This window comes from Jaculus jaculus, chromosome 5 (assembly GCF_020740685.1).
Source record: "Jaculus jaculus isolate mJacJac1 chromosome 5, mJacJac1.mat.Y.cur, whole genome shotgun sequence".
In the NCBI taxonomy this organism is placed as follows: Eukaryota; Metazoa; Chordata; class Mammalia; order Rodentia; family Dipodidae; genus Jaculus; species Jaculus jaculus.
The window spans coordinates 66,336,098-66,358,463 of NC_059106.1; the positions used below are offsets into that span (position 1 = coordinate 66,336,098).

The 22,366-nt window shown below is 43.7% G+C and overlaps 1 protein-coding gene across 1 annotated transcript in view; it reads right to left on the reverse strand.

Annotated features, from left to right (window-relative positions):
• Positions 1 to 202: 202 nt before the first annotated feature.
• The window catches only part of Utp11 (UTP11 small subunit processome component), a 29,904-nt gene continuing 7,740 nt past the window's right edge, over positions 203 to 22,366 (reverse strand). Inside the window, exons 2-8 of the mRNA XM_004665199.2 lie at positions 13,512 to 13,573; positions 8,006 to 8,108; positions 7,068 to 7,181; positions 5,437 to 5,530; positions 5,210 to 5,337; positions 1,182 to 1,292; positions 203 to 460 (exon numbers count right to left, since the gene is read on the reverse strand). Of these exons, the coding sequence (XP_004665256.1) occupies positions 377 to 460; positions 1,182 to 1,292; positions 5,210 to 5,337; positions 5,437 to 5,530; positions 7,068 to 7,181; positions 8,006 to 8,108; positions 13,512 to 13,573 (696 nt within the window). The 3' untranslated portion in view covers positions 203 to 376. The remainder of the gene's footprint in view (positions 461 to 1,181; positions 1,293 to 5,209; positions 5,338 to 5,436; positions 5,531 to 7,067; positions 7,182 to 8,005; positions 8,109 to 13,511; positions 13,574 to 22,366) is intronic.

A 22,366-nucleotide genomic window follows, 5' to 3' on the forward strand; every position in this document is an offset into this window, starting at 1 on the left:
AGAGATCAGAATGGTCATAGTTGTTTACCTCCATGGTTCTAGCTTCTAGTACGTAATAAGCATTTGTTCCTAAATAAGTATTGGGATTAGGAATGAATTCCTCTCCTTTGTACTTGGTTGTAATGAAATTATGTAACTTTCATGATGAAAAACAAATGTAACTACTATATATGAGACTGATTTCACAATCCAGGAACAAAGATGCCAGGAAAGGGGCTTTAATATGTTCACAGAAAGACATCAAGTATCAGTTTGACAATAAATCATGCTTACAAACAGGAAAACCATGCCATTTGGACTTAATGGACTTGGACGTTATTACCCTGGAAAAAATAAAGCATTTCAATGCAGACCAGTAAGGTTTATCTATACCACTTCAACGTTTTCGACGGGTCTGGAATCTGTAAATAGCTGGGGAGTGCACTGTCTCTTTCTTCACCTTCACCTTCTGAGTTTTATCCTACAAGAGTAAAGAGAAGATCAATCAATAAATATTTAGAGAAGTTTTGTAAAGCAAAGTCAATAAGCTAGTTAAAAGAAAACCTACAAATCAGCCCTTCTCAAAGTTCAGAGATGGAACTCTGGGCATTCACTGTACACAGTGAGTTCACCTTTCTCCTGAGCATCCAGAATGGTACCAGCTGTGTGCAGTCCTTAGGAAAATTGAGAGGTACCCACATCACTATTTTATTTAAAATTATAATTATAATTCTCTCTCGGAACCCCATTTGAGAAAGGCTGACCTAAATGAACTGCACAGCTAAAGAATTTGACATTTAGGGGAATGATAATATGAAAAAAGGCATCTTATATTCCTTAGCTCTGCTATTTAACTACACAATATTGTCTATTTTTAAACACCAATGAGTGACATGCACTGTTTTGCTAACCTGTTTAAATGTTACGGGAACTGCTCATAAGCTATAAAGTTCATATGCTACCTGATCCTACCCTTTGCTGTTCCAACGCACTGACTAATAAGCCCCTTATTACCTTCTTAATCAAGGAACATTTCAACACTGTCAGAGCAATAGACACTGGCTCAAACCACTGCCCCTGAGGAGCAGACATTTTCACTGGGGTTGGTTTCCACACAGCCGAAATCTAGTCTCAGTTAAGACCTTTATAAGAATAAAAAAGAGAGAGAGAGAGAGAAATCCTAATGTTCTCTCTCTCCTTACCATAAGATCTTTGCGTGTTTGGATTTTCTGTGCAATAACGAACAATTTCTTCTCCCGTTCAATCCGCTGTGTCAAGCAGTCATATTGCCTTTGTCTTTCTTTGGCCATCCGCTACAAAAGAAACATATTTTCAATAAAACAAGTTAGGAGGCAAAAATGAAACTGGTACTTGATTCCAAATGCATAAATGGCTTCATCAGCTCCGTCTTTACTCCAGAATCAACACAGCATGATTGCTATAAAGTTATCAACTTAGGAGTCTGGAGAGATGGCTTAGTGGTTAAGCGCTTGCCTGTGAAGCCTAAGGACCCCAGTTCATGGCTCGATTCTCCAGGACCCATGTTAGCCAGATGCACAAGGGGGCGCACGCATCTGGAGTTCGTTTGCAATGGCTGGAGGCCCTGGAGCGCCCATTCTCTCTCTCGTTCTCTGCCTTTCTCTCTCTCTGTCGCTCTCAAATCAATAAAAATAAAACAAAAAAAAAATTTTAAAAAGAGTTTCTTGTCTTTAAAAAAAAGGTTATCAATTTAAAGGACATGACATTCTAAAATTAAGAGCAACCATGAAGATTATCTTAGCAAAACCTATTACCTTAAAAATGCAGAATGAGGCCCAGGGAATAAAAGTAACTGGCCCAAGGACACATGGTTCACCTAGAGCAGAGTCAGGGCTGTTGTGAGCCTCCCAAGCTCCAGGGATTTCTGAAGCGCTAACTAATCTGCTCTAGCCTCTGGGCGAGTGCCTCAGTTGGCTAAGCTGCAGCAACGGTGGACCAGCACTAGAAACCCCACACAGAGGACAGAGCAGAGGAGCCAGCAGGCAGTGGGCTAGGGCCTCAGAACCTGGAACTCTGAGGAGCAGCAGTATTTCCAGCAGGGCTGACCTGTGAAGACTCTGCTGTAATGATTCCTCAGACGCCTTTGAGTCCTTACATTCTGGGAGTTATAAACCGCTACAAACCTGTCCAAAATTGTGTTCTCCCTTGAACTATCATACAGACTTAATAGCACAACCCTTGAGACCAGGAGTTATTTTGATTTCAAAATGGCCACAGGGGGTAGTCAGCAGTGGAGGTCTGGAATATTTGCATGTATATGAGAGAACTTGGGGATGAGACACAAAACTAAATGTGAAAATCTTTTTTTTGTTGTTTATTGGTTTTACAGGGTAGGGTCTCACTCTAGCCCAGGCTGACTTGGAATTAACTATGTAATCTCAGGGTGGCCTCAAACTCACTGCAATTCTTCTACCTCTGCCTTCCAAGGGCTAGTACTAAAGGCATGCACCAAGATTCCCAGCCCTTTTATTTTATCTTATTTTTATTTGAAAGAGGGAGAAAGAGGCAGACAAAGAGAGAGAGAAAAAAAGAGAGAGCATGTGTGTGTTCCAGGGCCTTCAGCCACTGCAAACAAACTCCAAATGCATATGTGCCACCTTGTGCATCTGGTTTACATGGGTCCACAGGAATCAAACTGGGTCCTTTGGCTTCTCAGGCAAACACCATACCACTAAGTCTTCTCCCCAGCCCTGAAATTAATTTTTTTTCTTTTGTTTTTTCAAGGTAGGGTTTCACTCTAGTCCAGGCTGACGTGGAATTCACTATATAGTCTCACGGTAGCCTTGAACTCAAGAGTAAGCCTCCTACCTCTACCTCCAAAGTGCTGGAATTAAAGGCATGCACCAACACACCTAGTTAATTTAAATTTAAATTTAATTTAAATTTTAAATTTTAAAACTTAATTTAAATACTTTTATAGTGCCTGCAACCCATCCCATTTTTTAAATCTTTTTTGATTTTTTTTTATTTTACTTATTTGAGAGACAGAGACTGAGACAGATAGAAAGAGAATGGTCATGCCAGGGCCTTCAGCCACTGCAAATGAACTCCAAACACATGCATCATCTTGTGCATCTGGCTTAAATGGGTCCTGGGGAGCTGAACCTGGGTCCTTTGGCTTTACAGACAAGCTCCTTAACCAGTAAGCCATCTCTCCAGCCTCCATCCTTTTTTTTTTTTTTTTTTTTTTTGAGGTAGAGTCTTGCTCTAGGCCCAGGTTGACAAGGACCTGGCTCTCACTTTGTAGTCCCAGGCTGCCCTCAAAATTATGGCGATCCTCCTACCTCTGCCTCCTGAATGCTGGGATTAAAGGCGTGCACCACCATGCCTGGCTCCCATCCCGTTTTGAGGGATTTCAGATGTTGCTGTTTCAGATTAAGAACCTTCAATTTACCAAAAATAAAAATAAAAAATTGGCCGGGCGTGGTGGCGCACGCCTTTAATCCCAGCACTTGGGAGGCAGAGGTAGGAGGATCGCAGTGAGTTCAAGGCCACCCTGAGACTCCATAGTGAATTCCAGATCAGCCTGGGCTAGAGTGAAACTCTACCTCAAAAAACCAAAAAAATAATAATAATAAAATAAAAAATTGCCAGGCATGGTGGTGCATGGGGCAGGAGGAGGAGGGAGACAGAAGTAGGAGGATGGCCATGAGTTTGAGGCCACCCTGAGACTACATAGTGAATTCCAGGTCAGCCTGGGCTAGAGGAAGACCCTACCTTGGGGGCAGGGGGACACTCAATCTGCACATGTGCAACTGTTAAGATTTTAGTGTGGAGCATGCTGGTCATAGGCCTCCTAAAGCCCATTAGTGGATTTTCTTTTTATCCTCTCCCAGTTACATACTCTCAGTTTCTCACCAGGAGTCTCTTAATAAAAATAATTAAGCTGTAAGCAAAGCAATCAAATGGACCACCACTGGGAAAAAATGACAAGATCCAGACTTATCTTCACAGCTCTGATGGGTGGACAAAAGTTTGGAAAACTAATCTCTCAAGGACTATGGACTATTGAGGAGTGTCAGTGACACCGCTAACTGAAAACGTGACCTGACAGGGTCATTGCAAGAATCCTGTCAGCTGGCTCCCCTCATCCTCAGCTCCCCAGCTGGAAGCGTTGCCTACACAGAGGGAATACTACTGGGCTGCAGACTTCGACAATTCACCAGCCCCAGCACGGTCTCCCAGCAGTGGTTTCAGACAGCTTTTGTTTGTACTTTATTGCACAGACTGTCAAATTTATGGGATTACCCAATATAGTCAAACTAATTAGGGGTATTTATATTACTAAAGCAAGTTTAGCTGCCTCTGAGCTAGAGAAAACTGCTGTGAAATTAAACATTGGAAGCAAAACTGATACGGTGTAAATGATTCAAATCAAAACAGAACAGCTGTCTGCTTGAAACACATTGACAGAATTTTTTTTTTTAATGAATCAGTCAGAAGTGAGAGTTCAACTCCAGAAGGCTTTGAGGAAAAGCATGTCTTCTCCACAACCCAGTTATTGTGATGGATAGCACCATAAGGAAAAGTCAATACAAAATTTTGGTTGTAAATGCATTGTCTGAAAGCTTTTAATATGTATAGTCACTGCAAGGTTCATGTCAAAGCACTATATACCACATTCCCTGGTGTTTAATGTGCCTTCCTTGCCGTACTTAATTTTAAATAAGGTTACAAACACTGTAAGAACAGAGTATAGGGTTGGAGTTGGAGTTCAAACCCAAAGCTTATGCTCCTGATCACTACACCACATCTGCAAGAAAAAACAAACAAGGAGGGCTGGAGAGATGGCTTAGCGGTTAAGGGCTTGCCTGTGAAGCCTAAGGACACCAGTTCAAGGCTCGATTCCCCAGGACCCACATTAGCCAGATGCACGAGGGAGCACACATCTAGAGTTCATTTGCAGTGGCTGGAAGCCCTGGCGCACCCACTCTCCTCTCTCTCTCTGCCTCTCTTTCTCTCTCTCTGTCACTCTCAAATGAATAAATAAATAAATAATGAAAAAAACAAACAAGGAACCTCCCTCACTTCCACTCCCATCAGCAAATCCTCTTTCCACTTTGTCAAGGGAATTTAGGCATTTTCCCACACATAATTATATTAAATGCAGTGGCAAAAACAAAGGATCCCAAACAAATGAATACAAAGAACCCCAGGTTCCACAACATCCCTCCGTAACAATGGAGATTACCTTAAGTCTAGCGTGAGGGGTGACTTTCACTTTCTCCTTTTGCAAAGTCTCGATCCTGGGTCTGTTGAAGACTCTGTCAACTAGTTCCGGGGCTGTTTGCAAGTGAGTTGCAACATCAAACTGTTCAACTGAAATTCAAGACAATCCTTAAGGCACAGGCTGTCTCTAGCGCCACACACAACACAGTGATGTGGCAGGCTGTCCCCAGAAGCTTCAACATTTCATACCTTCCTTTTTGGTGTCAAAAAAGAACACATGCTTATTCTGTTGCTTCCCCTGGAAATCCAGCAGATGGAGCTCTGATTTGAGTCTTTCAATTTTCTAGAATATAGGATAGTGTCTCAGTTTAAACTGGGTTCTTGGACTGGAGAAATGGCCTAGCGGTTAGCCTGTGAAGCCTAAGGACCCCAGTTCGAGACTCAATTCCCCAGGACCCATGTTAGCCAGATGCGCATGCGTCTGGAGGTGGTTTGCAGTGGCTGGAAGCCCTGGAGTGCCCATTCTCTCTCTCTCTCTCTCTCTCTCTCTCTCTCTCTCTCTCTCTCTGCCTCTTTCTCTCTCTGTCACTCTTAAATAAATAAAAATGAACAAAAATTTAAAAAAAATGATTTTAAACTAGGTTCTTCTGGAGTATTAGCAATAAACTGTCAAAGCTTAGGCCATCTCACATCGTCACTGTCAGCCAGCAAAGAATTGGCTCCACACTACTTTTAATTTTTGAGGCTAGCATATAAGGTACTGGGTTTCACCATGGCACCTTCACACCTACTGGTCTTGTACTACCATATAAAGTACTACCACATAAAGCGCTGGGTAAGCCAGGCATGGTGGCACACGCCTTTAATCCCAGCACTTGGGAGGCAGAGGTAGGAGGAATACCATGAGTTCGAGCCAGCCTGAGACTACATATTAAGTTCCAGGACAGCCTGGGCTAGAGCGAGATCCCTACCTTGAAAAACCAAAAAATAAAATGAAGTGCTGGGTTTCACCATGGCACCTTAATACCTACTGTCATTGTACTTTGCTCTCAGTAGTTTCACTCTAAAATTCCTCAAGTACCAACCTGGTATCAGGCACTAGGCTAGGCATGCCACAAAACTCTATTTATAACAATCTAAGACAGAAATGAGCAAACAGCCTCAAAAAGGTTAATGTGTCCACATGGGGCTAATAAATGGGAGAAGCTACACATTTAACCTACACCTGTGTCATTCTCAGATATGAACTCTATTCCACCATGCTGACTGTACTTGCAAACATTACAACTGAACATATTGCAAATGACAGAAGAAATCAACTGATAACTTGACTGATGGATTTCTGTTTCTTTTCCCATTGTTTTTTGAGCCAGGGTCTCATTACACAGTGCCTCTGCCTTCCACATGCTGAGGTTATAGGTACAAACTACAACTTCCTGGGATTTGTTTGTTTGTTTTTTGAGATAGGGTCTTATTCTAGCCCAGGCTGACCTGGAACTAATTCATGGGAATTCTACCTCAGCTCCCCAAGTGCTGGGAATATAGGCTCAGGCCATCATATCCAGTCTTCCTTTCCTTTTTTTTAAATATTTTTTTTGTTCATTTTTTATTTATTTATTTGAGAGCGACAGACACAGAGAGAAAGACAGAGGGAGAGAGAGAGAATGGGCGCACCAGGGCTTCCAGCCACTGCAAACGAACTCCAGACGCGTGCGCCCCCTTGTGCATCTTGCTAACGTGGGACCTGGGGAACCGAGCCTCGAGCCGGGGTCCATAGGCTTCACAGGCGAGCGCTTAACCGCTAAGCCATCTCTCCAGCCCCAGTCTTCCTTTCTTAAGCAATCAAGAAAAATACATCAAAACAAAGAGTTAATTACTACCTTAGCTTCTGCGATCCTTTTCATTTCTATGTACTTGACATCCTGAGTCCTCATGAGTTTGAGCTGCTCTGCTGTTACTTCTTCCTTGGTCTCCTTAATAATATGAACTCCATCCTAAAATTGAAATTCAAAAGATATATGTATCCCTGGTAGAATATGACCACTAACAAGCTGCTGGCACAGACAACCAAATGCTGCTTCCTACCAATCAAAGGCCCCTGACCACTGGGGTACATGTTCAACATAGCACTTCCAGTCACAGACTCTCAGCACATCTCTAGAGATAAGGCAGTTCCACACATAAGCAGGAATGTGGACTGAAAATGTACCCCAGTGGCAGAGTAATTATCTAATATGCACAACACACTGTGTTCCTTCCACAATACTTTTATTTGAGAGCAACAGACAGAGAGAGAAAGAGAGAATGGGGGCGCCAGGGCTTACAGCCACTGCAAACGAACTCCAGACGTGTGCACCCCCTTTTGCATCTGGCTAACGTGGGTACTGGGAAATTGAGCCTTGAACCAAGGTCCTAAGGCTTCACAGGCAAGCGCTTAACCACTAAGCCATCTCTCCAGCCCCCTACAATACTTTCTGGTTTTGTTTTTCGAGGTAGGGTCTCACTCTAGCGCAGGCTGACCTGAATTCATTATGTAGTCTCAGGCTGGCCTCGAACTCACAGCAATCCTCCTACCGTTGCATCCCGAGTGCTGGGGTTAAAGGCATGTGCCACCACGCCCAGCCTACTGTTTTAAAAAAAAATAATAATGCATGCTGATTAAGCAGGGAAGGGCTTGCCTTGGACACTGACCAAGAGCTTCTGGACTGACTGGAAAAATGCAAAATTAAAATCAAAGAGCCTTCCTCTCCTCCTCCTCCACCCTTATTTTCCAACACTCAAGGCTCAAAACAACAACTATTATCCATTTTGCACCTACCTGGAGCTTAACCCGAGTCATTTTATAGTAGAATTCATCTGGATTTTTTTCAAGAGCCTTCTTCCGGAGAGCTCTAAGGAATTCTTGTTTCTTATGATAGTCACTGAAAAGCAAGTTAAGTGAAGGTCATTGTAAAAACAAAGCAAAACAAACAAACAAACAAACAAAAATTAAAAGCATATAAAAGTTCACATACGCTGCCCCCAGCATTTGAGAGGCTGAGGCAAAAGAATTAAAGTCAGCCTGACCTACACAGTAAGATCTCATTTCAAAAAACAAAAAGAAACAACTAAAACGTCACATAAAATAAGAGTCAATGGGGCTGGAGAGATGGCTTAGTGGTTAAGTGCTTGCCTGTGAAGCCTAAGGAACCAGTTTTGAGGCTTGATTCCCTAATACCCATGTAAGCATACATCTGGAGTTCTCGTCTGCAGTGGCTGGAAGCACTGGTGCACCCATTCATATTCTTTCCTCCCTCTCTCTCTCTCTCTCTCTCTCTCTCTCTCTCTCTGTTTATTGGTCTCAAATAAATAAACAAAAAATTTAAAAAATAAAAATAAAAAAATAAAAGTCAACGGCTTTTAGATGGTTCAGCAGTTAAGATGCTTGCCTACGAAGCCTAAGGACCCAGGTTCAATTCCCCAGTACCCACATAGGCCAGATACACAAGGTGGAATGTTTCTCGAGTTCATATGCAGTGGCTAGAGGCCCTAGCATGCCTATTCTCATATATAAATATGACATAAATATGAATATGAATATATATTGTTGGTTTTTCTAGGAAGGGTCTCACTCTAGCTCTGGCTGACCTGGAATTCACTCTGGACTCTCAGGGTAGCCTCAAACTCTCAGCAATCCTCGTACCTCTGCCTCCCAAGTGCTGGGATTAAAGGCATATGCCACCATGCCCGGCAATAAATAATATTTTTTCTTAATTCAAAAAAGGGGCTAGGAAGATGGCTAAGTGGTTAAAGGTCTCTGCTTGTAAAGCCTGATGGCCCAGGATCAATTTCCTAGCACCCAGTAAGACCTGATGCACAAAGTAGCACATTCTCCTGGAGGGTCATCTGCCCCAACAAAAGGCCCTTTTTTTCTCTCTCCCTCTCTTGCAAATACATATAATAAAATAAAAATAATTTAAAAGGCCAGAGCTGGAGATGTAGCTTAGTTGGAAGAATACTACCTAAACTAAAGAAGCCCCAGACTTAATCCTAGCACTGTATAACGAGGCATAATGGCACACACTTATTATCTCAGCACTGGGGAGGTGGTGACAGAAGGAAAATTACAAGCTCAAGATCATCCTGGCTATAACTAATGTTTGGTGCCAGCCTGGGATACATGAGACCACAACTAAAAAAGAGAGAGAGAAAAAAAAAAGGCAGGGGCTGGAGAGATGGCTTAGCGGTTAAGGCGCTTGCCTGCAAAGACTAAGGACCTGTGTTCAACTCTCCAGATCCCTAAGCCATATGCACAAAGGTGAGGCATGCACAAGGTCACACATGCCTACTAGGTGGTGGAAGTGTCTGGAGTTCAAATACAGTGACTGAGGCTCTGACTCGCCAATTCTTTCCCTCTCTCTCTCTCTCTCTCTCTCTGTCTCACTCTCTAAAATAAACTTTAAAAAAAAAAAAGGCCGGGCATGGTAGTGCACACCTTCCTATAATCCCAGCACTCAGGAGGCAGAGGTAGGAAGATCACTGTGAGTTCAAAGCCACCCTAAAACTACATAGTGAATTCCAGGTCAGCCTGGGCTAGAGTAAGCCCCTTTCTCAGCGGTAAAGAAAAATGAAGTTATGAAATTTGCAGAAAAATACATGGATCTGGAAAGGATTATACTAAGTGAGGTAACCCAGGCCCAGAAAGTCAAGCACCACATGTTCTCCCTCATATGTGGATCCTAGCTACAGATGACTGGGCTTCTACGTGAGAAGGAAAATATTTAGTAGCAGAGGCCAGTAAGTTAAAAAGGAGGCATAAAGGGAAGAGAAAGGAAGGGAGGAGGGTACTTAATAGGTTGATATTGTATATATGTAAGTACAATGATTGAGATGGGGAGGTAATATGATAGAGAATGGAATTTCAAAGGGGAAAGTGTGGGGGAAGGAGAGGGAGGGAATTACCATGGGATTTTTTTTTATAATCATGGAAAATGGTAATAAAAATTAAAAAATAAAAAAGCAGTGACTGGACCTACTCTGCTCCACTACTCCACCATCACTGAGGTGGGCTGGTATCTCTGTGGGGTGCACAATCCAACTGTCCCAATCACATTATTACAGGAAAATAAAATTAAAATTCTCAAAATTGTGCTCCAAGCCTCAGCACTGAAGAACCAGTATAGTTCAGAAACTCTACACTGCCACGTAGCAAAGTGACCAAGATGATGACCTTCTAATCTGGACGGCACGTCTATGGGCTAAGTAACCTGGGATAAGCTAATTAACCACTCCATATCCTGGTTTCATCTAGTACGATTGTAATAGGACACTATCCCAGAATGTTGCTAGAACTAAAAATAGAAGCTGTAAGACCTCCTTGAACACTGCCTGGCACAACCCTAGTCCTTAGTTATTACTGTTAGCCTGGAAGGCTCTGCTGCCAGCAGGACATGGCAGTACACCTAAAATCCCAGCACCCACAGATCATGAGTTTGAGACCAGCCTGGACTACACAGAGATTCCATCTCCAAAAATCTGTGAACTACAAAAATCCACTTGGTGCAAACGCCAGGCACACCAGCCCAATTAGACGGACCTCAGCTAACATGTTTGGCTCCTAAATATGCACAAGCCTTGTGCAAATGAAGTGTGAGAGCCAAAGAATGGACATAATTGTTCTGCAGAATGTGTTCAGAGTTCATCATCACCCACGCTCAGCCTCATGAATCCATCTTTCACTGCATACCACATACACAGTGATGGAAAAGGCAACAAATGGAATCTTAGATTCTAGTTTGCACTTCAAGAAAAGGCACAGATATTTTACTTCTACCAAATACATGGAGTTGTAGTAATATCTTATGGTTTATGATGTTGAGCTAGAATCATGGTTCGGTTAGAATTTGAAAAGGTAACTTGAAGTAAATATGCTGCAAAACGTTGACTGTATATATAGGAATACTTTTGTCAATGCCAAGTGCCCTTGTAAATGGTCTTAAATATTACATTCCTCCTTTGCCTAAAAAATTACTTTATAAAAAACTTGTGATTTAATTCTCAGACCAATGACTTGCCCTAAAGATAAAGTCATTTCCTTGTTACCTCAGGTGTCAGCATTTTTCTGTATTTTATTTATAGTTTTATTTTTTATTTTTATTTATTTATTTATTTATTTATTTATTTATTTATTTATTTGAGAGCGACAGGCACAGAGAGAAAGACAGATAGAGGGAGAGAGAGAGAATGGGCGCGCCAGGGCTTCCAGCCTCTGCAAACGAACTCCAGACACGTGCGCCCCCTTGTGCATCTGGCTAACGTGGGACCTGGGGAACCGAGCCTTGAACCGGGGTCCTTAGGCTTCACAGGCAAGCTCTTAACCGCTAAGCCATCTCTCCAGCCCTATAGTTTTATTTTTTAAATAAAATGTTTAAAGAGAGGAAAAAAAGGAAAAGAATAGATTCAGCTTGTGGTTCAAACATTAAGGCAGAGGCAAATCCAAGCCACTATGAGAAAGGGACCTGGAACAACAGAATAGAAAAGACTGGGCTGGAAGGATGGCTTAGTGGTTAAGGCACTTGCCTGAAAAGTCAAAGGACCCACATTTGATTCCCCAGGAACCACGTAAGCCAGATGCACAAGGTGGCACGTGCATCTGAAATTTGTTTGTAGTGGCTAGAGGCCATAGCATGCCCATTCTTTCTCTTTATCTGCCTCTTTCTCTGTTAAATAAATAAATAGAAACAAGAAGTCAGCCATGGTGGTGCACACCTTTAATCCCAGCACTCAAGAGGCAGAGGTAGGAGGATTGCCGAGAGTTTAAGGCCACCTTGTGAATACAAAGTGAATTCCAGGTCAGCCTGAACCTACCTCAAAAAGACCTCAACCTGAACCTACCTCAAAAAACCAAAAAATACAAAAAATAAAAATAAAGTCAGCTGGACTGGAGAGATGGCTTAGCGGTTAAGCACTTGCCTGTGAAGCCTAAGGACCCCCGGTTCGAGGCTCGATTCCCCAGGACCCACGTTAGCCAGATGCACAAGGGGGCGCACGCATCTGGAGTTCGTTTGCACTGGCTGGAGGCCCTGGCGCGCCCATTCTTCCTCCCTCCCTCCCTCCCTCCCTCCCTCCCTCCCTCCCTCTCTCTCTCTCTCTCTCTCTCTCTCATTCTCTCTGTCTGTCCCTCTCAAATAAATTTTAAAAAAAACAGAAAAAAAAATAAAGTCAGCTGAGCCAACAGAGCGAGGTTGGCATCATCCACTAGGAAGTGGCTGTGATCTCAAGGGTGGATGTGGGGGACAAAAGTACTCCAGATTCTAGTTGGGAAGGCTCCTGGACTTTGCCGTCCTATAAGGAGAGAGAGAGAAGGTCCTCTGAATTTTTTAAAGCTGCTGGTGGTGGAAGGTTCTTGTTATCTGTCAGTCTGGAAAATCGGAAGACAAGGGGGTACCCAGAAGAACCCTGCTGCAATTCCCCAGCCCCCATGGCGTCCATCCTGGATGAGCATGAGGACTCACGGCTGCCCTAGCATGGGCATCCCCCACTGGGGTAAGGAAGACGGCCACGCCTCCTCTTTCCACTCCCCTATAATCTGCGGAGGAGGGAGGCTTAAGAATGTGCACTCAGAATCTAAGTGCCTGAGTTTGCCAGACTTTCTTGGCCCCAGCTTGTGAATGGATAATCGGAATTGTGAAAAAGCCACCCGAGTAGCCGTGTGATCTAGGCTACTACCACTAATGGGTCCCTGTAAAGAAGGAAGTAGGGCTTGGGTAAGGAAGTTCCTTGCCTGAAAGTCTGCAGTTTGGCTCTTGGGAGGACTGAAAATAGGCTCCGGGCTCCCCCTGATGCCTGGTTCTGTGGGATATTTTTCTCCCCCCTCTCTCCCCACCAAGCCTTTTCTCCAGGTGTCAGGGGGGGAGGGAATGGTTAAAAAAAAAAACTGGTGAACCCAGCTATGCGTGCTGGCATACCTCTTTAATCCTAGCACCTAACAGACAGAGGTAGGAGAATTGCCATGAGTTCGAGGCCACCCTGAAATTACAGTGAATTCCAGATCAGCCTGAGCCACACGGAAACTCCACCTCAAAACACAAAAAACAAAATATGTGTGTGTGTGTGTGTGTGTGTATGTATAAAAGAAAAAAATTACAAGGACTTAAATAAATAATGCTCTGCTTGAACAAAGCTAACACTGAGGTCAGAGAAAATCTCTAACATGCTGTCTAAGCATTGGCCATTTTATCAATGGCAAAAAATTATTTCTGGCTGGACACCTCGGCACTTCAGCTGCAGCAAAGGGATGTTGTAAGCTTTCTTGGCAGCATGTCCACTACAAAGATTACACTCACTTTGCACGAACTTTGTAATCCTTCTTTTTCTCCAGCAGACCCAGATGTTTTCGAAAGCCAGGCTAGAAAACAAAAGAAAAAAACAGCACTTAGGTTTCTTCTGCAAGCACATGCTCAACTCAACAGGACACCTGATGACATATGCCTCTGTAGTGCTCAGTAAATCTGTGTCCTTGGAGCCAAACCACTACCTTGTCATCGTCATCCTCCCCACACTGGGCCCTGCCCCAGGAATGACAGGGACCATGCAAGCGCCAGACAGGTCACAAGTACCACCATAGTAGGTTCTTGGCCTATTAAGGACAGAGAAAGGCAACAATGACTCAGCACCAAGCAAGCAGTTGCCAGTTGTACTAAAATTACTAGCAACTTAATCCAAGGGCTTATAAACTACTATGAAGGGAAAACATAGTAACAGGAGGCAACTGTGGTAAGTAAGCTAAATTTAGTTGGGAGACTTAGGTTCAATCCAAGCTGTACCTCTTAATCTGTGACCTTGGGCAAATCACTGAACTTCTCTGAGCTACTGCTTCCTAACTGGAATATGAAAACAGACTGTACTACTTGCTGCAATCCCAGCACTTAACAGGTTAAGAAAGGAGGATTCCAAGCTCAAGGCTAGCCCAGACCACATAGTGGGACAAAACAATCAGGGACTGGCTCTAAATATTTGTTATGCCCATAAAGTGGTGATGCTCTTACTTTTGGTCAGAGAAGCTTCTTTTTGCAAGTTGGTAGTGACTACTGGGGAGACTCAAAATTTTAAAGTGCTGAGAATAAACTGTTGAGTGCTCAGCACTGAACAAGCACCTCTATCAGGCCCTCTGAGGCTCAGGGACATTGTGGAACAGGGTGGAACAAACGTTACGAGCCTGAGCATGGGCAGGAGGGCTTTGGAATGCTGTCTCATGGCCAAGGCATTCATGACTTCACACAGGCTGTTGTTAACCTATATGAGATCTGCACAGTATTGGGCCCAGAAACATTCCTTCATAAAGCCAGGTGTGATGGCACAAGCCATTAATCTCAGCACTCAGAAAGATGAAGTAGGGGAAGCACCATGAGTTCAAAGACAGCTTGAGCTACAGAGCAAGTTCCAGGTAAGCCTAAGCCAGAGTGAGGGGCTGCTTCAAAAAAAAAAAAAAAAAAAAAATCAAAAGGACTGGAGAGATGGCTTAGTGGTTAAGGCACTTGCCTCTGAAGCCAAAGGACCCAGGTTCGATTCCCCAGTACCCATGTAACCCAGCTGCACAAAGTGGTGCATGCATCTAGAGTTCATTTACAGCAGCTGAAGGCTCTGGCACACCCCTTCTCTCTCCCTCTCTCTCTCTCTCTAATTTTTTTAAAAAATCAAAAGAAGGGCTGGAGAGATGGCTTACTGGTTAAGCACTTGCCTATGAAGCCTAAGGACCCTGGTTCGAGGCTTGATTCCCCAGGACCCACATAAGCCAGATACACAAAGTGGCGCATGCATCTGGAGTTCGTTTGCAGTGGCTGGAGGCCCTGGTGCACCCATTCTTTCTCTCTCTCTCTGCCTCTTTCTCTGTCTGTTGCTCTCAAATAAATAAATAAATAAAAACTTTTTAAAAATCAAAAGAAGCCAGGCATGCTGGCACACGCCTTTAATCCCAGTGCTCGGGAGACAGAGGTAGGTGGATTGCTGTGAGTTTGAGGCCACCCTGAGATTAAATAGTGAATTTCAGATCAGCCTGGGCGTGAGTGAGACCCTACCTCAAAACACCAAAAAAAAAAAAAAAAAAAACAATAAGAAAAGAAAAAAGGGCAGGAGGGATGGCTTAATGGTTAAGGCATTTGCCTGCAAAGCCAAAGGATCCAGGTTCAATTCCTCAGGACCCACATTAACCAGATGTACAAGGGGGCACACGCATCTGGAGTTTGCAGTGGCTGGAGGCCCTGGCACGCCCATTCATTTTCTCTCTCTCTCTCTCTCTCTCTCTCTCTCTCTCTCTCTCCCTTTCTCTGACAAATAAATTTTAAAAATATATTTTAAAAAAAAAGAGCTGGGAGTGGCACATGCACTCGGGAGGCAGAAGAAAGTAGGATCACCATGAGTTGGAGGCCACCCTGAGACTACATAGTGAATTCCAGGTCAGCCAGGGCTGAGACCCTACCTGAAAAAAATAGAAAGAAAAAAAAGAGGGCTAGAAATATGGCTCAGCAGTTGAAGGTACTTGCTTGCAAAGCCTAGAGTTCAACTCCCCGATACCAATGTAAAATCAGATGCACAAAGTGGCACAAGAGTCTGGAGTTCATTTGCAGTAGCAAGAGACCCTGGCACATGTGCACGCACATAGACAACCTCTCTCTCTCAAACAAATATTTTTCCAGTTTTTTTGGTTTTTTTATTCTTTTATTTTTTGTTTGAGATAGGGTCTCACTCTAGCCCAAGCTGACACTCTGTAGTACCAGGCTGGTCTTGTACTCAATCCTCCTACCTCTGCCTCCCAAATGCTGAGATTAAAGACATGTGCCACCATGCCTAGCTTAATATTTTTCTTAATTATTTGCAAGCAGAGACAGAGACAGAGAGAGAGAATGAATCAACATGCCAGGCCTCTTGCCACTGCAAATGAACGTCAGGTACATGTGCCACACTTTGTATAACTAGCTTCAAGGCCAGCCTGGAAGGAACTACAGAATGAGTTCCAGGTCAATCTCAGCTACAGTAAGACTATACCTCAAAAAATAAATAAATAAACAAACAAACAAACAAACAACCAGGACTGGAGAGATGGTTTAGCAGTTAAAGCACTTGCCTGCGAAGCCTAAGGACCTAGGTTCAATTCTCCAGGTCCCATGTTAGCCAGATGCACATCATGGTGCATACATCTGGAGTTTGCAGTGGCCGGAGCCCTGGGGCGCCCATTCATTCTCTCTCTGATAAATAAATAAATAGGGCTGGAGAGATGGCTTAGCATTTAAGCGCTTGCCTGTGAAGCCTAAGGATCCCAGTTCAAGGCTTGATTCCCCAGGACCCATGTTAGCCAGAAGCACAAGGGGGCACACACATCTGGAGTTTATCTGCAGTGACTGGAGGCCCTGGCGTGCCCATTCTCTGTCTGTCTCTCTATCTGCCTCTTTCTGTCTGTTGCTCTCAAATAAATAAATAAAAATGAACAAAAATTAAAAAAAAACTTTTAAAAAATAAATATTTTTTTTTAAAGTTAGCCAGGCATGGTGGTACATGACTTTAATCCCAACACTCAGGAGGCAGACATAAGAAGATCTCTGTGAGTTAGAAGCCAGCCTGGGAGTACAGAGTGAGTTCCAGATCAGCCTGGGCTAGAGTGAGAACCTATCTCGGGGGCAAAGAATGTGGTGGCGCATGCCTTTAATCCCAGCACCTCTGCCTTGGAGACAGGTAAGAGGATCACAGTGAGTTCAAGGCCCACCCTGAAACTACATAGTGAATTCCAGGTCAGCCTGGGCTAAAGAGAGACCCTACCTCAGGAAAAAAAAAAAAAAAAAAAAGAACTTTTTAAGGGTCTGGAAAGGTGGCTCAGCAGTTAAAGGCACTTGCTTGCAAAGCCTGACAGCCTGGGTTCAATCATCTAGAATCTATATAAATCAGATGCACAAAGTGGTTCATGTGTGTCTGAAGTTCATTTGCAGTGAGAGGAGGCTCTGGCACACCCATAATCTCTCTATCTGCCTCTTTCTTTCTGTCTTTATCTCAAATAATTTTTTTTTTCTAGGAAGGATCTCACACTAGCCCAGGCTGACCTGGAATTTACTATGTAGTCTTAGGGTGGCCTCAAACTTATGGCAATCCTTCTACCTCTGCCTCCCAAGTACTGGGATTAAAGGTGTGTGCCACCAAGACCAGCAATAAAAATAAATATTTTTAAATAAAAATATTTATTTGAGAGAAAGAGGCAGATAAAGAGAGAGAATGGGTGTACCAGGACCTTCAGCTGCTGTAAACCAATGCCAGACGCATGCATCACCTTGTGCATCTGGGTCCTCAGGAATTGAACCTGGGTCCTTTGGCTTCACAGGCAAACACCTTAATCACTAAGCCATCTCTCCAGCCCTAATTTTTTTGTTTTATTTTATTTTATTTTTATTTATTTATTTATTTTGGTTTTTCAAGGTAGGGTCTCACTAGCGCAGGCTGGCCTGGAATTCACTATGTAGTCTCATGCTGGCCTCAAACTCACAGTGATCCTCCTACCTCTGCCTCCCAAGTGCTGGGATTAAAGGCGTGCGCCACCATGCCCGGCTAAAAATATGTATTTTTTAAAGTTTTAAACTGGGCAGGGGAACCATGCACTCATGTTTCCACCCAACCCCTCCCCCTGCTGTTTGCAAATAAATATGTTTTTAGGCTGGAGAGATGGCTTAGTGGTTAAAGTGCTTGCCTGTGAAGCCTAAGGATCCAGGTTCAATTTTCCAAGTTCCACGTGAGCCAGATGCACAAGATGGTGCATACATCTGGAGTTCATTTGCAGTGGCTAGAGAGGCCCTGGCACACTCATTCTCTCTGTGTATAGCTCTGTCTCAAATAAAAATAAATTTTAAAATGTTTTTTAGAAAAGGCCAAGCATGGTGGTATATGCCTTTAATCCTGGCACTCAGGAGACTGAGGTAGGAGGACTGCTTTGAGTTTGAGGACAGCCTGGGACAACACAGTAAATTCCATGTCAGCCTGAGCTAGAGTGAGACCCTACCTTGGGGGGATGGGGAAGAAGGGCTGGGGAGATGGCTCAGTCAAATGTTTACCTGACAAACACAAGGGCCTAAATTCATTCCTCAATACCCATGTAAAATGCCAAGCGCAGGGATGCATACCTGTAATCCCAACACTGGGGAAGCAGAGACAGGCATATCCCTTAGACTCACTGGCCAGGTAGTACAGACTAATGGGTGAGTTCCAGGCCAATGAAGGACTCTGCTTCAAAGCAGATGGACAGCCTGTCTAATGATGATCTGTGAACTAGTCCTCTGGCTCCAGACACAATGCATATGTATACACGTGTGAACACATATACCTATGCATTTCAAAAAAAAAAATCAACAGAAGGGCTGGAGAGTGCTTGCCTGTAAAGCCTAAAGGTCACTGGTTCGAGGCTCAATTCCCCAGGACCTACGTAAGCCAGATGCACAAAGGGCCGCATGCATCTGGAGTTTGTTTGCAAAGGCTAGAGGCCCTGGTGCGCCCATTATCTATCTGCCTCTTTCTCTCCCTGTCTGTCTGTCACTCTCAAATAAATAAATAAAACTAAATTTAAAAATTTGTAAAAACCAACAGAAAAAGAGAGAAACAGTATTTCCTTAACAAGGTTATTATACTATGAGAATACCATAAGCTTCAGTGAGAGGTAGGACTGTACGTGGTAGGTCCCCGGCATATGGTCAAAATCTTGTATTCCTGGACCCTGAGATAGGCCCCAATCCTTTATGTTACTAATAGCTCTTTTACACCAGGTCCAGAAGACCCACATACAGATGGTGATAAGACAACTGACTCACAGGTTTCTCTTGTAGGCCCCAGTCTCTAACTGCCATACTTTATGACTCTATTCAGCTGAAAGTAGTTAAAGACTCAGTCATCAACCCCTTTCTTCTAACAGCAGTTAAGAGTTTTTTCTCAAGAAAAGGGGCAATGAGGGGAAATTAGGCTGCCAGTCAGCAGAGAAGGCCCAAAGAGGGAACACCTTGCCTGCCTGCTTCAGCAGAGCCAGAGTTCAGAGTCTGATCCAGCCATCCAATCAGCTCTCTCACCAACCCCCAGCCCAGACCAGCTCTCTCAGCCTGAGGGTAAACCTACCACAATAAGATTATAAAATAGATGCTTACCAGGTGGGCAAGGCCTCTATTTGGCTTTTTTAAAAAAAATTTACTTGACACCCTCCTGTTGCTGTGGTCCACCTTATGTTGGCCAGGGGGTGATGTCCACCCTCTGCTCATGCCATCATTTTCCCCTGCCATCGTGGAGCTTCCCCTCAAGCCTGTAAGCCAAAATAAATCTCTTTTTCCCAGAAGCTGCTCTTGGTTGGGTGATTTCTACCAGCAATGTGAACCGGACTGCAACAGTAAAGAGGTACTGAGGAGTGGGATTGCTGCTAGACACCTGACTGTGTGGCTTTGGCCTTTTGGAGCTATTTTCAAGAGGAATGTGGGAGGATTTGAAACCTTGGCCTAAGAGACGCCTTGTAGTGCTGTAAGTACAGCATGATGGACTATTCTGGTCAGAGTTGAAAGGCCTGAATGCAGTAAGAACTATGGACTGTGAGGTTTGGCTTATGAGGGTGAGAAAGAGCTTTGCCTGGACTGGGCTAGCAGTTTGTGTGAGAAGCTTGCACTTATGCCCATGTCCTGGGGAGTTGTGCAGGGTTGCTTTGCATAGAAATGAACTGGTGTGAGCAGAGGCATATGCACAGAAAGAAAAACCTGTGGATGAACTATTGCCCATTCAGCTGCAACTGAGAGATTACAACCTTTGGGACTGGGCTAGCTGACCTGCACTGCGGTAACAGGAAGAATGTAGACTCTTTTGAAGGGGCCTGAGTGCTCAAGAAGTGTCCTGTTCTTCAAAGTCTGCTTTATTCCCCCCTGGATTAACAAATTGGCACCCTACCTGGTATCGTGGAGTATAAGAAATGCTGGGAAAAGGGTCATTAAGTTTGCAACACTGTCTTGTGTTTTGGAAATGGCCATGGGCAGTATGAAGCGGGTTTGCTGGTTGCCTGCATGGAGACCCCATGGGGCCATGAGGATGAACCGTGGATTGCAGTGGAGACCCAGTGGAGATGCCGGGACCATGAGATGGCTGCCAAGGAGAGCAGCCAACCCCAATGAAGTTTTCTAGGACTGTGAGTAGCCTAGCTGGAGGGGCGGAATTGGAAGCCAGAGACTTGTTGGTTAGAATTATCGGACTTGGAGACTTGTCACTGACTAGAGTTGTTGGACTTAGAATTTGAGTTTAATATTTGCCCTGGTTATTTTAAATCTTGTATTGTTTGAATGTTTCTTTGCTATGCCCAATGCCATCTTTTGCAGTGTGAATATTCATTCTGTGCCATTATGGGGTTTTTTTTGAGGTTATTTTTTGGTATTATGGCTCAGTTAAAAAATCTTGAACTATGGGGATGTATGAACATCATTGGAATTGATAAAAACTATGGGACTTTTAAGGTTACATAAATGCATTGCATTTTACATCATGTGTAGTTATCAGTTTATGGGGGCCAGAGGCGGAATGTGGTGGTTTAATTCAGGTGTCCCCCATAAACTTAGGTGTTCTGAATTTAGGTTCCCAGCTGATGGAGATTTGGGAATTAATGCCTCCTGGAGGGAGTGTATTGTTGGGGGCGGGCTTATGGGCTTTATAGCCAGTTTCCCCATGCCAGTGCTGGGCATACCCTCCTGTTGCGATGGTCCACCTTATGTTGGCCAGGGGGTGATGTCCACCCTCTGCTCATGCCATCATTTTCCCTGCCATCGTGAAGCTTCCCCTCGAGCCTGTAAGCCAAAATAAATCTTTTCCCCAGAAAAAAAAATAATAATAATTAAATATATACATACATACATATATATATGTATATATATATATATATATATGTGTGTGTGTATATATATACACACACACACACACACACACACACACACACATATAATTTACTTATTTATTTGAGAAAGTGGGACAGGAAGAGAGAGAGAGAATATGAGAATGGGTGTGCCAGGGCCCCTAGCCACTGCAAACAAATTCCAGATGCAGGCACTACCTGTGCAGCTAGCTTACATGGATGCTGGGGAATCAAACCTAGGTCCTTTAGCTTTGCAGGCAAGCACCTTAACCACTAAGCCATCTCTCCATCCCTTTTTTTTTGGGGGGGGGGGCTTTTCACCTTTCCTGATTTTCCAGGTCCCTGCTGTGGTAAAGCGCCCCGCCCCCTTGCCTTCCACAGGACAAGAGCTTTACACTTTTCTCCTCTTTCCTCTCTTAAACTAAGTCCTTAAGCCATCTCTCCAACTCGAGATTTTTTTTTTAAGTGCTTGCCTGTGAAGCCTAAGGACCCCAGTTCAAGGCTCGATTCCCCAGGACCCACATTGACCAGATGCACAAGGGGGCGCACACGTCCGGAGTTCGTTTGTAGTGGCTGGAGGCCCTGGTGCACCCATTCTCTCTCTCTCTCTCTCTCTCTCTCTCTCTCTCTCTCTCTATCTGTCACTCTCAAATAAATAAATAATGAATAAAATATTTAAAAAGATATTTTTTAAAAAATCTTATTGTACCTTTAGAATAAGGCACAAAAATAAAATAAGTATGACAGAAAACACTTTCTCTGACAGGTTTGGATAGCAAGAGAGTGTATAGATTAAATTTTGGCATTTTCTTTCTACAAGCTACCATTTACTAAGTACTTCATACACATCAGGGTTAAAGTGAGTGTTATCGTGCATGCCTATAATCCCAGCACTTGGGAGGTGGAAGCAAGAGGATTAGCAGTTCAAGGCCAACCTCAGCTTTATAAAACATTTAAGGCTAACCTGGACGACATGAGACCTTGTCTCAAAAACAAAAATCCAGGCTAGAGAGATGGCTTAGCAGTTAAGCGCTTCCTGTGAAATCTAAGGATCCAAGTTCAAGGCTGGATTCCCCAGGACCCACATTACCCAGATGCACAAGGGGCACACGCATCTGGAGTCCCTTTGCAGTGTCTAGAGGCCCTGGTGCGCCCATTCTCATTCATATCCCCCCCCCCGCCTCTTTCTCTCTGTTATTCTCAAATAAATAAATAAAAATTAATAAAAATTAAAATTAAAAACATTCACCACCAAACAACAAATGTGCAAATCGGGGTCATGCGACGTGCGATACCACCTCTTCC